We start from the raw sequence: 16,544 nt of genomic DNA, 5'->3' as shown, positions 1-16,544 counted from the left end.
AGAAAGAAATATTCAGCCAACACGACTGGTAAAAGGATACATGGAACCAGTTTCTGGGGTTGTATCCCATGCATTACTATGCAGCACTAACGCTTTTACATTTTCTGCTAATTTTGTTTTCCGCAGGACGTGGACCATCCTGAATTGTGCCCCTACTTTAGTTACTGTCCTCTCAGAAAAGTGATTCACTTGGTGTAGCCTTTTGTCTGTTCCCTCCATTCACAGTCGGCGCTCATAGTGAGCAAGGGCTACCCCGTGGAAGACCACACAGCTCTAACAGAGGACGGCTATCTCCTTGGCATGCAGCGTATACCCAGTGGTAGGAATGAAACTCCAAGTCGTGGTGCTGGACAAAAGAAGCCAGTCGTACTTGCAATTCACGGTCTGGCTGTTTCTTCTGCCGACTTCGTAGTCAATTTTCCTGATCAAAGCCTGGGTGAGCTGAACTTGTGTTATCATCACTGTTGGTCAGAGTTAGAAAAAAAGGCAAGCAATGAGTGCAGTAGTGACACCTGTTAGAGACATTTCTCGGTTATTCCCGTTCGTATTTCATTGTTGCTGTCACCATGAGTCGTTTATGACGTTTTTCTCTTTACCGAGCAATACCATGATATAAATTATTGCGAAAGCAGTACCCTACCGCAGTTACGACTTACCCTCACGACGCTGTAACGTCACGCCCCCCGTGACACACGGGCTGGCCGGAGCTGCCAACTTGGGTCTCTCGTTTCACATGGGAAGGTTATGTCAGAATCAGCCTGCTAGGACCCTGGCATTCGCGTTACCCCTATAGTCCACTAAGGCAGGTTCATACGGATTGGTTAAAGCGGGGTTTTATATGTGGGCTGAGGAACAAAAATAGAAGAATGCTCAGTCACCCGCAGCTAATGCTTTCTCTCAGTATTTAGTTCAGCAGCGTTGAACCCTTGTAATTTTTTTAAAAGAGCACATCTTCAAAATACAAGCTGATAATCGCGAAAAGAAGCTTTAAGTTTCTGGCCATATCTTAGCTTACTGCCTTAGACAAGACAACATGGCACTCATAAGTCCAGAAACTCACTGAGGTACATTAGAACCACATATTGCATTTCAATGTACAGGAAGCTGAACTCAGAATATATTGTGATAGTTCTTTTTCCTGATTTACTATTTTGTGCACATCTGCGGTTATTCTACACTTACTAGTACGTAACATACACCGCAAAGAATTCTCTAGGTACTCCTTCAACACGCTCCGAACGACGGGTCTTTGTAGCCGATGTGTTTCATCTGAACCCTCTCCTGTTTTGTTGAAGGAATTGAAGAATTTCAAGATATTACTTTTGACTGACGGAACATAGCCCACTCGGCCGGATTCATTGCGCCGTGAGCTCGTTTACGCTTTCGCGTTAACATGCGTGTGACAGTGGTGGCATCCTTAACTAAATGCACCAGGATGACCACACCTAGAACGCTGACATATTTGAAAATTGAATGAAATTAGGAGCGCAATCGGGCATTCGGTTAGCGCATGACAGTAGAAATTTTATGCAGTAGTTTCAAGCTAGATGCATCAGCACCAACGGTGACGTAAAAACAAGTAAAGTGACGTAAAAACAAGTGTACACAGTGTTCTTTGCTGACAAACTTTGTTTTGTTATTACTTAGTTTGACATGTGATTGAAAAACTGAAGAGCATGCTTTCGTTCGTGGAACAAAACACAAGGCGAGTTAATGAAAGTTTAGCATAATGAATGCCACAAAAGGAGCCGGGAAGGGGCAGAAGACAAAAAGCTGTTTTCTTCACTTTAATTTTCAGCTAGCTGGTTGTCTTCACACTCCATTATGCAAGCATTATTAAGGTAGGAAAATCTAATTAGGAGCTTATTTTATCGCATCAAAGACGTAACACAATGAACACATGTTCCAATAGCCTTATTTTAAACCTGTTTCTGCTGGATTCATTTTTTTTTTTTCACTGTATTACCGCTCGTAGACATGCCGTCACAAACTTTGAGAGAGATTTGGGGTAAAACTTTTAGGGACGTGAGGAAAATTATTTTTTGTCGTTTGCAGCCAGCCGCTTTTAGATTTTAAGCACTCTTATTTTGCAGAATTGGTTTCCTGAGAGTGAAAAATGCAGCAAATGTCTCAGATTGCAGAAGAGTTCATTCAAATCTGGTTCCATACAGGCTTCGTACTCGCAGACGCCGGTTATGACGTTTGGCTGGGAAACTTGCGGGGGAATATATACACAAGTCATGTCAACTACTCTAAAGAAGATAGAGCCTTCTGGGATTTCAGGTAGGTATCGACACTTTGGTGCAGCATGCAAGAAACAACTCTGCTGACATACACAAACATTAAACATTAAAACAGTTTCAAAACAAGGGATCAATAAAATGAAAAGTTTTATCGAAATCATTGGCAACTGAAACTTAAGCGCTATATTACGAAAATATTTGCCTTCCGATTTCTGGATGTCACTAAACTGTCTTGAACTTAGCAAACTAAATATAGAAAATATCGCACTCTATTTTGTGTTTATCACCTTGCTTGATGATATTTCTTAAAGTGATTGACTAATAAAGTTGTTTTTATACTCTACAATGCCTATGAATTCTGCTCTCTCGGATTTGCCCCTTGTTAATTATAGGTTGAAGAATCAGTGATCGGATGACACAAAATAAAACACCCGACAAGCGCATTCTCTCTATGTGCCATCCTGTAGCGCTACTGTACATGTGTTCTAATATCGAACCCAATTCTGCAGGTAACAAATTTTCTAAATAAAATTGGAAGTGAGGCCGAAAGCAGGCAAACACGACACCGTATCGCCCGCCAATCTATATCGTTTTGGTCTAATCTCGCTCCTTTTGCTTTCTATCTAAACTTTCAGTTTTGATGAGATGATTGAGTTCGACGTTCCAGCAATGATCGACAAAGCTCTGGACATGACAAACGAAACGAAGCTGTACTGCATCGGCTTTTCCCAAGGAAATCAAGTTCTGTTCGGTTTGTTGGCGGCGAAGCCCAGCTACAACGATAAGGTTGTCACCATCGCCATGAGCTTCATAGCTCTGTTGCGTTTTTATTTTTTTGTTAGCAACATATCAATTCCACAGTGGATCACTTGCAGTCTAATCGCGCTGAATTGTTCCTATATTATATAACAAATCATTCCTCCTGAGATAGGCTAGAGTAAATACTTGATATATGTGTGTATATATATATATATATATATATATATATATATATATATATATATATATATATATATATATATATATACCAGGTGTCCCAGCTAACTTGAACCAAGGGTTACAAAGTTACAAAATAATATATTTTAGGTAGGTCAATAAAACTAGTCGCATACAACTGGCAGTCGCCTTGCGCACTACAGGAAATTTTTTGTTTTGCAATTACTTACTTAGCTAATTATGTTAATTTTTCTAATTTATGAAATATTCATCTTAGACCAGAAATGTGAATTGGAAAGTTGTAGAGCACCTTCAGAAACCCCCATTTCATTAATTGTGATAAAGAAAATCTCACGTGTATCTTTTTTTCCGGACTCAGAAGAAAGCCCGCGAAGTACAAATAATACCACGTGACTAGCGCATTTGTGCGCCGAGATTGTGGTGCTCTCAGTCGTGGTTTGATATATATATATATATATATATATATATATATATATATATATATATATATATATATATATATATACCAAATAGTTTAGGGCTAACCATGTTTAGAAGATAGGACGGTTGCGATGACATTTCAGGTTATTGAGGTCTTTCAAAGCTGCGAAATGTTTGTTTGGAGAATATATGAATTTCGCCAACATGTATTATTCCAGAACATTAATACTGACAACTTTCCATATGCTTATTTGCGTTATTTAAATGTCATCAGTGTGCGAGCGTGATATAGATATAGACGTTAAGACACAATTAAAGTCAATCGAATGCGCGCCATGAGTTTGTTATCATTCGAAGAATAGCGTGGTTCAGTTCAGTTCAGTCGTTCAGTCGTGTCCGACTCTTCGTGACCCTATGGACCATGTCACGCCACGCTTTCCGGTCTTTCACCATCTTCCTAACATCACATAACTTCATCTGCAGTGCCTCGAGGATGCCATCTAACCATCGCGTTCGCTGCCTACCCCTTCTCCGGCGACCCTCAACCTTTCTCAACATCAAATCTTTCTCCAGCGACTCCTCTCTTCTCATCAGATGACCAAAGTAGCTGAGCTTTAAGCGTGGTTAACACTTGCATATGAAAATGGCCATAAAAGAAACAAAGAAAAATCTGGTTTTGGTTGCAAATGTGCCACGTGTTGACCTTATGATAAAGAACAACACCATTGCCGCAGAGAAAGTAGTACATGGCAAGAAATGATTAAAGCCAAAAGAACAGTAACGATGCCAAATATGAGCCAAATCATTTTGTTGAAAGGTCTGAATAGGATTGGAATTCCTCCGTTCTCACTGTAGGCCTGTAGTTGTAGCAGCTCGATTATCTCAAGAAGCATACAGTTAAAAATACCAGCTTTGTTTTTCTTTTTGTCAATTTATGCACCTGGCTGTCTTCCTAACATTTCCCTGCCAAGCTCTATGAATACATTATTGATGAAGTACGGAGCACTGAAACCTAAGTTAGAAACGTCAGATGAGAATCTTTGACTGACTTGCCGATAACTAAGGCAGCCTTCGCAGACGCAAAGAGCAGCATGGTCATCTGCCCAGCCGGAATAGTTCTGCGGTGATAAGAATAAGAACCTTGTGCCTGACTATTCGTGTCCTCGAATTTACAAATCAGCCCGTGTAAAAAACTCCTAGATTCAGCTAGATTTTCATATTTTCCCCAATCGAATCCATTCTGAGGTTTTGTAATTTTAATATGCATTCCACTTGGTTTCTGTCAAATATGCAGCGGCTTACCTTGGCTTTGATTGCGTTCTCTCTGATATTTTCTTGCTGTTTATATGCGGGGCGAGAACCGGTGTCCACGAGGTACACATTGCAAAATTGTATTTGGTTGCAGGTAGCCCTGTTCATGGCACTGGGGCCCGTCGCTTACGTCGGCCACATGAAAGCGACAGCTGTCCTTTTCATTCCATTCGCAGAGATAATTGTGGTGAGTACAATGTACAGATGTTTACATTATAAATATTTTCCCCAAGTAAAATAGAGCAATTACACAGGTGGCTTATAGTTTAGGGCTTCTGCTAGTTTGTTTTAAGGTGAAAGCTTTTCTAGGCTCGCTGTGAATACGTCGCATTTGTATTATGTGTCAGCGAGATTCCGCGAAATGTGTATGTGAAATGTTTCAGCGAGATCCTGCGAGATTTCGCATGAGTTTTCAGCTGACGTCGCAATAAGTTCTGACGCCGAAGTCAAAGGAAACAGATTAATGAAATTATAATGTGTACACAAAGAAGTTAGATATAAAAAGAAGTAGGAAACGCTTTCGCCATTAAGCTAGCTCTTACGTGATGCTAAGTGCAGTCATGTAATATTAATTTCTTTGTATGCGGCGATGCTGCTAGGCGTGAGCAGCTAGCAGCACAGATGGCCTAGGCCGCCGCTGCTTCTACGCCAAACCCCGCAGCATCAGGAATGATCGAAGAAGATCAACGGGAGACACTTGCATCAATTCAAGCTTTACCATGTGTAACGATACTTCAGCTATCTCTTCACACTTTGTTTGAACCAATGAGGAACACAGGCAATTTTTCACCAAAAATCAAGCTTCTGAGTGGCCGGTGTTGTGAGTAATTGTAGTGAGTAGTGGCCGGGCAGTAATTGGTAGTTGGCTTGTGTTACACTGCAAAACTGGTTGTATATGAGCTGCCTGAATCATAGTTAGAGGGCATCAGTACAGTTATAGGGAGATATAAATGTGCGGAAATCTAAAAAAATAAGTAAGTATTGTTGTGCTTTGTCTTTAATTTGTGTCTATCCTTCACTAACGCTACTGTACCTAAGGTTGTGTGGCGTGATGAATTCGAATGACAAGACCACGCTTGCAGGATCTGCTAACCCGGGACCCACCTTTCAGATAGGATGCTGACGAGAGTCTAACCTTCCAAGACTCTCGGATCCTCTTTCAGGCAGGTTACCCATAGGCCTCGATGGCGAGCTCGCGCGTATCGGGTAAAGCGGGGCTTTATGCCTATGTAGGGATGTGGTCTTTCAGTTACTGTCGTCGTTGTGCACATTTCGAGTGGAAACATACCCCCCGGAACTTCAAAGTGCTGTGCAGAATACAGACAAGGACATGCAACTATGGGCCGTCCAGCAGGCCCGGGGTGCGCTCGAAAAGCACTAGCCTCACAACCCACCACAAACGGGCCAAATGAGGTAGTGCAAAGTAGGGCTTAACCCCGGGTAGACGCTTGGCCAGCGTCACGACGCTTTAACCCGTCGTTTGCCGGCTCCCTAATAAAGTTATACATACGTAAGAAGACAAGACCGACAGACAAGTATGGGTTACTGCTGACTATTGAATGCTTTAGCGAGGAAGCACTTTAATGTATACTGCGTAAGAGGGTGAACATATTTTTCTCTCGTTATTTTGCTTCGCAGGCACTCGTGGAAAATGCAACCAGTGGAGGCGTGCTCCAGATAAATTGGATGACCGTACTCAGCGCCATTCTTTTATGCGGCGACGATTCGACCGTCCACTTTTGCTTGGAATTTATGGAAATAGTTAACGGCATCGATTGGTTCGAACTCAACGTTGTAAGTTACGCAGTATAGGGTAAACCTAAAAGTAGCAAGTTACCTGATGGACCCTGGCCCCTTGGCTGCGTAGCTTCTTGCCTACAGAACAATGCAGGAGAGCTTTGTAAAATGTTTTTCTCCTCCCAGTGTTAGTCTATAGCGTACATTCGGGGACACATATTACACATTAATCTAGGTAGGAAAGAAATTTCATATTCTGTGATCATCTTGCAATATACCCTTCTGCTATTTTCAGTGCTGAATATTTTCAAGCCCGCTACTTTTTCTAATGTGAAGCCAGATTCAAGAAGGCCAATAGACACAGGCAGAAATTTGACAAAAACTTGCTATTTTGAGCCTTGCGTGCGATGGTTGCGATGCCCGACTAGTCTCGCCGGCAGCTGCGTTTCGATGGAGGGGAAACAAAGCGGCATCCTTGTTCTGTGCAATGTTAGGGCACGTTAAAAATCCTTAAGTGGTCGAAATTACTTGGAAGCCCTCCTCTACGTCTCCTCATTTTCTCTTCTGCATTCTTTTTCCCCCTCTCCTACCGCGCAGCCCACACAACATGTGTGACAGATACAGCGTATTTCCTTTAATATGAACCAATTATTATTATCGTTATTTAGAGGACAGGCGAAATAGTAGTTTCTTCTTTTTTTGGGACGTGTTAGTAAGCCACGAGAAAAGGCTGGAGACAGAGAATGAAAGAAGTTCTTTCGGTAGCAGAATTTAAGCCATATTATTTGTGATAATGCGGAAGCGTTCACACTGCCGGAAAGACCATATGACCATTTTCAGATTGAATCAAATGGAGCCGGCACGACCACCACTGGCCTGCTTACATAAACACTCACACGCTGGCGTCACAATACGCATAGTTTTGTTTAAAATATTGCATATGTTTATCTGGGGTAAGACTGTAGGGGATGCGTCGCCGCGCGCGAGAAGCTTCACAACCTTCAGATAATGTGGTGTTCTACACCCCATTATCTACACCTACACCACACGTGGCCGACTGGCGCGCGTGTCGGCGCCAGTCGGCGGCGGCTAGATGATACGAGTCACCTCACTCCTCCTAGATACGCGTCCCTCACCAGTCGGACGACCGCGCAGCTTCACAAACCTTTTCACGCGTGGTTATGAGGGCACAATCTCCACCACGCCCGCTCCCTTTGTGCTGCTGTCACGGAACAGCTGGGTATTGGCTTCGTAAAAGGACCAGTGCGCCGTCGGCTCTTTCCACCAATGGGGATAACAAAACTTTTCTTGTAATACTCTTTGGTAGGAACCGTCGGCATATAGGTATATGGTCACATGTGGCTCTTGAGCGTGACTGGAAAGCCAAAAGCAAGCAGCAAACCATTTCAGGTGTGCCCCAATTCTCTCATGTGGATTTCACCCGTGCTTCCATGATAGCGCTGAAGCAATAGGTAAGGAAGAAAGAGAGACAGATGCATCAAATAAAGGGCGGAGAACTGATTTCGACCAACTGATGTTTTACAGCGCGTACAATACCGCGCAAGATGTGGGGATGTTCCTACTCTTCAATATCGCTTCACGTTCAAGACCGCTGTGCAAAGAGGTATGGTGGGATATGACAAGACAGCACAGCTGCTATGCACACCGTGATGGATAGAGACAGAACACTCCATTAAGGAGTCATTTTTTCTCGGCAGCAAGAAATTGCATAATATAGAATATGCTGGCGTATGTTTACAGAGTAGTATTCAGTCATTCTCTTCCGTTATACTCCAGGCAATTTCCCCGATTTTCATACAGAAATGAAGAAATTACGAATGCTAATAATCTCCGCATAAATATCTTTTCTTGCTTTTTAATAACTGGCAGCAAAAACATGAGCTTCCATGGTTTATAAACGGAGCACTGAGCTCTCAGCTGATGACAAATTAAGGGGCGTTAGCAATATTACTAGCTTAAGCAGTGTGTGACAGCAGAACAACACAGAAAAAAACGTTGCCGCGGAACGAACTGAATAAAACTTGTACGGGTGGCTTGTTTGGTGCACACCACAACATGCCAATCTCCATGCTCGAGTCCGCCAAAGATTGAATTGTGCCACTTGTAGTGTTTGCTTGTCAATCGCCTTGGAACAGTTTCGTTTTAGGGCTTATGTGCAGAGCATATCTTCTATCAAAGATCTTGGTCCGAAAGAGTTAGCGTCTTCATGAATCCTACGCCAAGCGAGAAACGGTAATAACGTAAAGTTATAGTCCTTAGGTGGGCAGTGGACAAGTTGCATGTAGTAGGGCTTCGCCAGCCACGACAGTATCCAAGGGTACACACAATCCTTACAGTTATTAACAGGAAAAATACAGAATGCTGACTTGAGTACAATATCCGCGTTCTCTGGTATACACTAGTGCACTGCTATATTGCGCATTATATTGTCTTAAATTCATTTCGTTGTGCATAAGAAAAGTCAATTTTGTTCTTCTCCCCGTAACAACAAAATTACCACTCATAGACAGCAGGTCTCTATATGACAGCATATGTATGGCACGTATGGCACACATTCGGCAGAAAGTATTTTTCTTAGGTGCCCTCAACAGGTATCATGGAAATAAAAGGAAAAGTGATTTTATGAGATGTATGTACAGCAGATGGAATAAAGATGTTCCCCCGAGTACAAATCGAACTTGCATCGCAGCTGTGTGGCCGGCGATGACCAGTTGGGTAGGAAATTATTCTGTTGTGAACAGCGAGTGAGGCTTAAGCGTTGCGTAGTTTCGAATCGTTCTTGTCCAAAATAGTCGAAGAGCACATGACTACGTCATGTAGTGCTGAACAGCCGTGGATATCGAGTTGTTCTTCAGGAAAAAAAAAAAACTAAGCTCAGGATGCACTACAATATGAACGTTAAACACGAAGCATTTACAGTGAGGTTTGAAATGATGCGGTGAATAATTAGAATAAGATTCCGTCGATTTTGTTTCACGTCTTATTGGTTCATCTATGCCGGTGTCGAAGCTCTTAGAATGCGTGACCACCTTGGAGCACTTCTTCCCATTTAACACTTTTGTCGTCCCCTCCGCTCAGATACATTTAGTGTGCGTAAGATAGGCTGCAACATTACACGAGGAAATAAAAAAAAGTTTTGAGACCCTTTTGCGATGTAAGGAATTGAGCAAATACCCGGCTTGTTATTTTGACAATTAAATCATATCTCTTGGCCATTTTGATTTCAGACTCGACTGGCTGTGTACGCTGCCCACAGTCCCGCAGGCACTTCCATGTATAATCTTTACCATTTTGCACAGGTAAGTACCGCAATTGTATTCGCCAAGGGAAGGTTCTTAGCTTCATATATAGCTCAACCTAGGCTAAACCTGTTAGATAATGAGGTATAGTTTTTTATTTGCTCATATCTCAGTTTATGGCTGTATCCAAGCACATCTATCTTATAGTATTTGTCGTTTATTTAGTAGGGTGAGTAACATTAGACAGCGGGAATAATTTCAGGGTCATGAATATATTACCAGTTAAAATCAAATCACATGACCGCCTTTAATGCAGATACAGTACTGCCCTCAATCCGAGATATCGCTCAGGTGGCAGAGAAGCCTACTACGAGCAACTGCCCCGAAACAAAGTTCGCCGCCCGTGTATTTGCAATTAAAGTAACCTCGCTGAACACTAAGCTAAAGCACAACCCAATCTCGGCAGCTTTCGTTTTTAATTATGACATTTATTACTTTGAAGCAGTATTAAATATAAGTTAACTATGCACAAAGTAGAGATTTTGTATTTACTTTTTAAGCTCCCAGTCTTTCAAACTACTCTTCAGGGGCAGGCGTCTTGGTCATAATTTTCTTTCTCTTCTTACGGCGTTCACCTGAAATACCTAAATCGGCCTCCTTCACCCTGATGAAATCCTAAAGCACCCGTCAACTTAGTTAAGCATGGCAAAACAGGGCAGTGAAGATAACGGAAGCAAAATAAAACTATATTGGAGCTAAATGATGCTTCTGCGTGTTTATCCGTAGTTGGCCAAGCTAAACCCCTGCCTAATATATAGAAGGGGGAAATTATTCATCCTACTTGAGTAGGCGTAAACGTGACTTCATTTTCTTTAGAGAGGGTGAGAAAGTTGACTGTTGCTATTTTCAACTGATTGCCAATTGATATAATTGCACCATCATTGGAACAACATATAAAATTTTCCAAGGCCAAAGAGAAAGCCCGACGAATACATTTTCATGCTGTCTATAGTCACGCGAAAATGGATGTTTTTATGTTTGATTTCCCCGTACGTTTTTTTTTTTTTTTTTTTTTTACCGAAACGGTGGCCTTTAATGGAGCGTATTCCTCACACAGGGGCAGTACCAAGTTCGATCCCTCATACGGCCGGCTGCTCACCTATGAACACGTCTAAACACAAGATATTCTCCGTACTGTTGCTCGAATCTTCTTTGGTGACATTCAGGGAAAATATCGGACAAAACAGCTGTGCTGATGGGTCAGAGATTTGTTCTGTCATGAGAAAACTCGAAATCCGCTTCGTCGTATAAAAAGTCATATGTGGCCTTTTTTTGTGTGTGCTGAAACGACGGGCTTGTGCTAGTGCATCCGCTTCGCATTTAAAAGGTACTAGGTTCGATCCTTGAGACCACCGGGGGCTCAATGGTTTTGAGTTAGGTATGAAGCAGTACTGCGAATGCATTAGGGAAGACACCGAGCAGTGCAAGGCTGCGAGTTGTCATCGCAGACGCTTCTCGTGCAGCGCTCTGGCGTGCAGAAAAACTGCATTTGTCGTGACTAAGGGTACATATTGCCGCATTGTGAAGATGACCACTTCAACAACAGGAAATCACGGACAGGCTAAGCTTCATCTATTTGGCATGGAAATCATGACTGCAAATAGACACTAGTATATGTGCCCCTGAACTAACTAATCGGCGTCTCAGTGCCAATTACTCAGATTTCCAGCTGGCTGATCTAACTGCCGACGGGCCAGAAAAATAATGAACGACAAAGTCGAGGTGGGATATATGAACTAAAGATTGTTATCCCTACTGAGAGTTTTAAGGAGAAGACGATGTGGGGAGTCGTGAAAAGCTGATGGTCATTCGCTGACACAAGGGAAACTCGAGAGTTGCAGACCGAAGGGTAAAGCTTGAGCCCATAAATATTTTTTGTCTAGTAAAGCTATCTAGTTAGCGGATATCAAGCCCTTATATCTTCATTAGGTCCAAGAGGAATATGATTATGGATATCCGTCGGAAGATCGCCGGCGTATTTATTTTTAATCAATTATCACCTGCCTATTTATTTTATTCAATTATTTTAAATTAGACTATTACATAACGGGAAATGATGACGATGACATAAGGAAGCCCACAGCTATTGATGTTGTGGAAACTTTCGTACAGAATTATTTTATACTCGGCGCTCTCATCCGTTTGGCCATCCATTGCAGTACAAACAAAAGACTGCTGAAATGGGCTCGCAAAATCTTTGGCGTTGGGTGTTGATGGCTTTTACACAATGCACTCGAACGCTAGCAGTACTAACGCTTAACGAAAGAGGCAACACATTCTTTGCAGCAAAATACTGCTTGCTATCTCTGAGAATTGCGCCAAGTTCCCGAAGCATGCTGTGGCATCTGCTTCGATGCGACGGTGACCCTGCTTCCTTGCGGGGGAGGTTTGACCGAAGGGGGGTGGCTTGCAGGTTTTCGTGAGACGTGTTCACAGCACGTATGCCATTGCCGGCCTTATAGATTGCTGATGTTCCTGCGAGCCATAGGAATGGGAAATGTTATAACTGCTTGTGCAGACTGAGAGCCTTGTAAAAGTGGTAGCTGTGTTTCGCACCTCAAAGGCACAAGGTAAACCAAGCACTTCACCGACCTCTTCTAACACGAATTTTATATGCTCAACAAGCAGTGGCGAAGCTTCTGTAGAGAGATTATGAAGAATAGTGCTAAAATACTTCCAGTTAATCACAATGCACCTGAGGCCTAACCTGTGGGGCTATTCGGATGAAGGCCAGTGATCATAAGGCAGCACCACATTTTAGTTTACGTTGCTACGGTGAATTGCACAAGTAGCAGTTTGAATCTGACATAGAGCATGTGTTGCCAAACCGGGGTGGTTTAGAATAAATATGCATTCACGAAGGTATCCCGCTCACACATAGGCCGTCATACCTTCATGCACACTTGAACCCCTAATATTGATGCAGTATAATAAGTATGATATCACTAAGTTTAAGCGGAAGGGAAAGTGCTGGCGCATAGTGAATAATCGCTCTTGAAATAAAGCGGCAGGGAGTGACAATGGCTAATCCAAGGAAAACACCGCCACAACTTGGGTGACCTCCGGTAATTTCGAAGGAAAACAAATATCTCATGATATGCGCGCAGGTGAGAACGCCTAATTGTCAACATACACCGCCTATTTCACAGAGAGGCAGTAGTTTGCAACCGATGGGCAATAACTGAAGGATATTGCATCACAGAGAGGCAGTAGTTTGCAACCGATGGGCAATAACTGAAGGATATTGCATCACCGAAGCACGAAATAGCGGAGTGCACTGCTTTCCGGCAGAAAAAGAACCCCCTAGCCGGAAGTTATTCATCAGAAAACGCGTTCGAGCTCTCCCTCTTTTATAAAGAAGCCTGCACAGTTGCATTGTAGCGCGCCGCCGAAACTGCTACCTGACATTTTTTTCTAATGAATCCAAGCATTTTCCAATAACTGCAGCGTCACTCAAATAATTGGTTGACCATAAACAGGAGGAGCGATATTGTAAATCTTGACGCAAAATAAAGCATAACCTCATCCAGATATTGCAGCAAATAACGTAAGCTTACCTTTCCAGATTCGTCGCCGGCGCTGACTTATGTCTTCTTCGAGTCCTTTTCTTTAGGTGCCCAAGTTTTCGGTTCTCGTCTTTTTAGTTATTTTCAATGTTTCTTGCAAATTTCTGCATTTTGTCGGTGTTCTCGCTCAATGAATGTATACATACCACTTCGGCTTTCGTTTTGTAGTCTTCTTTTTTGTTGTTCGCCTCTCTCCCTTCACACGGTTTCGAGGGTTGAAGTTGTCTTGCTTAAGTAGATTACTGTAGTTTATCAAAGTCTATGTTATATAGCATTGAATTTGCGGCGGTTTTTTTTTTTTCTTTTCTAGCTCTACCGCTGCGATTGCTTCCGCAAGTACAACTACGGATTTCAGAAAAACATAATAAAGTATAGTGCGGTGAGTTATTAGGTTTCTAAGAACATAAGAGGGTACTAAGGCGATTTTACCAAACATAAATTGTTACTTCGTATGGGAGCAGCGCTGCACACTAATATCAATGGTGCCTTTCGTGTTTCAACAAAGAGTATACTAAGAACACATTGGCGCAGGTATTACTATCCCTGAGGAGGTATGCAAAAAAATTGTTCGCGCAAAGTCCAGCTAAAGTAGTTATGTAATAAGAAAAGATTGATTTGGTTTGTTTTATGCGGTTTAATGTCCTAAAGACAAAGGCACAAGAAGCATCATACCCGAGGGCTCCGCAATTTCCCACTGCCGCGGGTTCTTAACGTGCAATGACATCGCAGAGCATACGGGCGCCTTGCTTTGCGCCTCCATCGAAAAGCGGCCGCCGTGGCCGGGAGTCGATCCTGCATCCTAGGACACAGTAGTCCAGCGCCCTAAACACTGCTCCAGCACTGCGACGCAAAGCAGTATGTAAAAATACTGGGTGCAGCTACTAGTAGCCATTTGACATTTTTGTGGTTTCAAATTTGTAGTCGGCAGATGAAGAGCAAGCTGCCATACAGAACAAAATTTGTGAAGCTATTCTCAGTTGTTCCGCTTGTTCATGAAAACAAAATTGAAAATTTGTGCTCTCAAAGCCTGCAAAATGTATTTTTTTAAATATTTAAATGCGTTACGCAACACTGATAAAGATAACACACTGTGAAAACGCATACCAAGCCTTTAGCGTTGTTCTCGTGCAGCAGGGGCATTATAAGACGGGGCTGGTTGCATGCATTTCGAATGGCACTTCTATAGTCGCTGGTAACACGCCTATAATATCTATTCCACTGAACCGCGAATAAAATGTCCCGGCTACTTCTCGCTGTTAAATATAGCCAACAATTTCAAGCTATCTTTCTGGCTATCGTTTCAGGTTAAGCTCTGAAGTTAACGTCGCCAGTATAACAGTCTGCCTGAATTCATAGTGCAATGTCTTAAGAGTTAATTAAAGCAGCGTGCCTGCCATGAAGAGGTTGCTGGAGTCGTAGCGGGAAAAACCATTTACCTAAACGCGCGTTACGATACTGGGACGCCCACCACACACTCCCGTGTTAGCAGTTCCGCTTGGTTCATTTTCGAACGGCTACACTTATTATAACCCTTGTGAAATAAAACTCGGCAATAGATATCCTTTTGCAATTTCTCGCGATAGAGTTTTGTCACTGCGAAAGCTAACATACGTAAGAATATTCTGAGTTCTTACCCCCTTTAATTTGCAACCTACCATAATGTAATGTGAGGGCAAGATTAGTCCGATGTTTTGTTCAACAAAATACATTGGTTCTTCTCATTTGCACCAATATCAGTCAGCGTTTTAGTTCCAGAGAGCGCCGCCATTAACTGTTAATTGGTATAATACTGCTAACTAAGTTAGTACTTACAGCTTAGTTCCGAAACAATGCAGATTTTTTTTTTTCCGCTATGAATTCATCGCCTCTTTTTCAATTTTTAGAAAAAAAGCACATTTTTACACTTTTGTAATATTTGCGCTCCAGACCTCAGTAGTAATATTAATAATAATAATGGGAGTAAAATAATGGTAACGATTTATTTGACAAAATCTACACGATATCGTACGCAGCACGTTTCAGCAAACGTGCTTGTGAACGGAGCTGGGAAGTTCAGTATCACGGCATACGTACCGAGCCGTTCAAAAAAGCAGTCTTGAAAACATCATTACTACAAGAAATACGTAGACTGAAAGAACCGTTGCAAACGCTTGCTGGTTACACGAATAAATGATAAACAGAAATGGCGAAGCCTTTCCACAGACTACTTTTGACGAAATTAAATTTATAGATTTAAACACTCTTGTAATAAAAGCTGATATACAATAAAGCTACGAACTAGAATATGCCTAAACACTGTAAACAATCTTATATTTATGACGCCAACCACCGGATGACAATCTTTTGCAGGTGGAACCGCCAATATATGATGTGACACTTATTCGAGCGCCAGTGGCATTGTATCACAGCAGCAGTGACGTCTACGCCATCGCCCAGGATGTGACCAGGTTGGAGAGAGAGCTGCCCAACGTTGCTCGAAGCTACTTGGTGCCAGAAGAAGAGTTCACGCACTACGACTTCGCCCTTGGGATGCATGCCGCAGATATGGTGTACAGCGACATGCTTCAGCTGATGAAGCAGTACCCCAGCCGGTAGTCACAACAATTTAGGTGCCAAAGATGCGGGTATAAACCATTCTATGCCATACTGAATGCCTCATTTTATTTCTTTAGCGTAGAGATGGTGCTTTTAGCTGACGATTCTAGCACTCGTTTACACACATTATTATTTTAGTGGGCTGTATGTGCGTTGTGATTTGAACTCACATTTGAGTTTTTCAGCCTTCTTTCAAGAAGTTTAGCTTAGAGGTTCAAATGTTTCGAATGAACGTATTTTTAATGCGCTCAGTTACCTTTGGGCATTTTACTGGGTGCTGGCATGTTTGATGCAGTATGAGAGCGCTTCACTGTAAAGGCTGAGCCGGGAACTTGTTTACCAGCTAACCTGCTTCCCAACAGCGTGTCGCATTACTGAAACCACTGAGTAAGAAG

At 42.4% G+C, this 16,544-nt stretch overlaps 1 protein-coding gene across 1 annotated transcript; it reads left to right on the top strand.

Moving 5' to 3' along the window:
- The first annotated feature begins 287 nt into the window (after nucleotides 1–287).
- LOC146207917 (lipase 3-like) lies at nucleotides 288–16,264 on the top strand. Its single transcript, XM_084587185.1, has 7 exons — nucleotides 288–436; nucleotides 2,172–2,283; nucleotides 2,879–3,029; nucleotides 5,026–5,118; nucleotides 9,917–9,988; nucleotides 13,865–13,933; nucleotides 15,904–16,264. Exons 1-7 carry the CDS (start codon nucleotides 301–303, stop codon nucleotides 16,147–16,149), a joined length of 879 nt encoding a protein of 292 aa, XP_084443311.1. The 5' UTR covers nucleotides 288–300; the 3' UTR covers nucleotides 16,150–16,264.
- The last annotated feature ends 280 nt before the right edge of the window (nucleotides 16,265–16,544 follow it).

Source organism: Amblyomma maculatum, chromosome 1, assembly GCF_055883805.1.
Source record: "Amblyomma maculatum isolate TAMU_Amacu chromosome 1, ASM5588380v1, whole genome shotgun sequence".
NCBI classification, from domain to species: domain Eukaryota; kingdom Metazoa; phylum Arthropoda; class Arachnida; order Ixodida; family Ixodidae; genus Amblyomma; species Amblyomma maculatum.
This window is presented reverse-complemented; position numbering and strand designations above follow the sequence as displayed.

What these genes read in the sequence shown, in the direction of transcription:
- LOC146207917 (XM_084587185.1), top strand. Translation starts at nt 301, where the DNA reads ATGCAGCGTATACCCAGTGGTAGGAATGAAACTCCAAGTCGTGGTGCT. An exon ending in TTTTCCTGATCAAAGCCTGG is followed by an intron (nt 437 to 2,171) that starts GTGAGCTGAACT and finishes GGTTCCATACAG; the next exon opens with GCTTCGTACTCGCAGACGCC. An exon ending in AGCCCAGCTACAACGATAAG is followed by an intron (nt 3,030 to 5,025) that starts GTTGTCACCATC and finishes ATTTGGTTGCAG; the next exon opens with GTAGCCCTGTTCATGGCACT.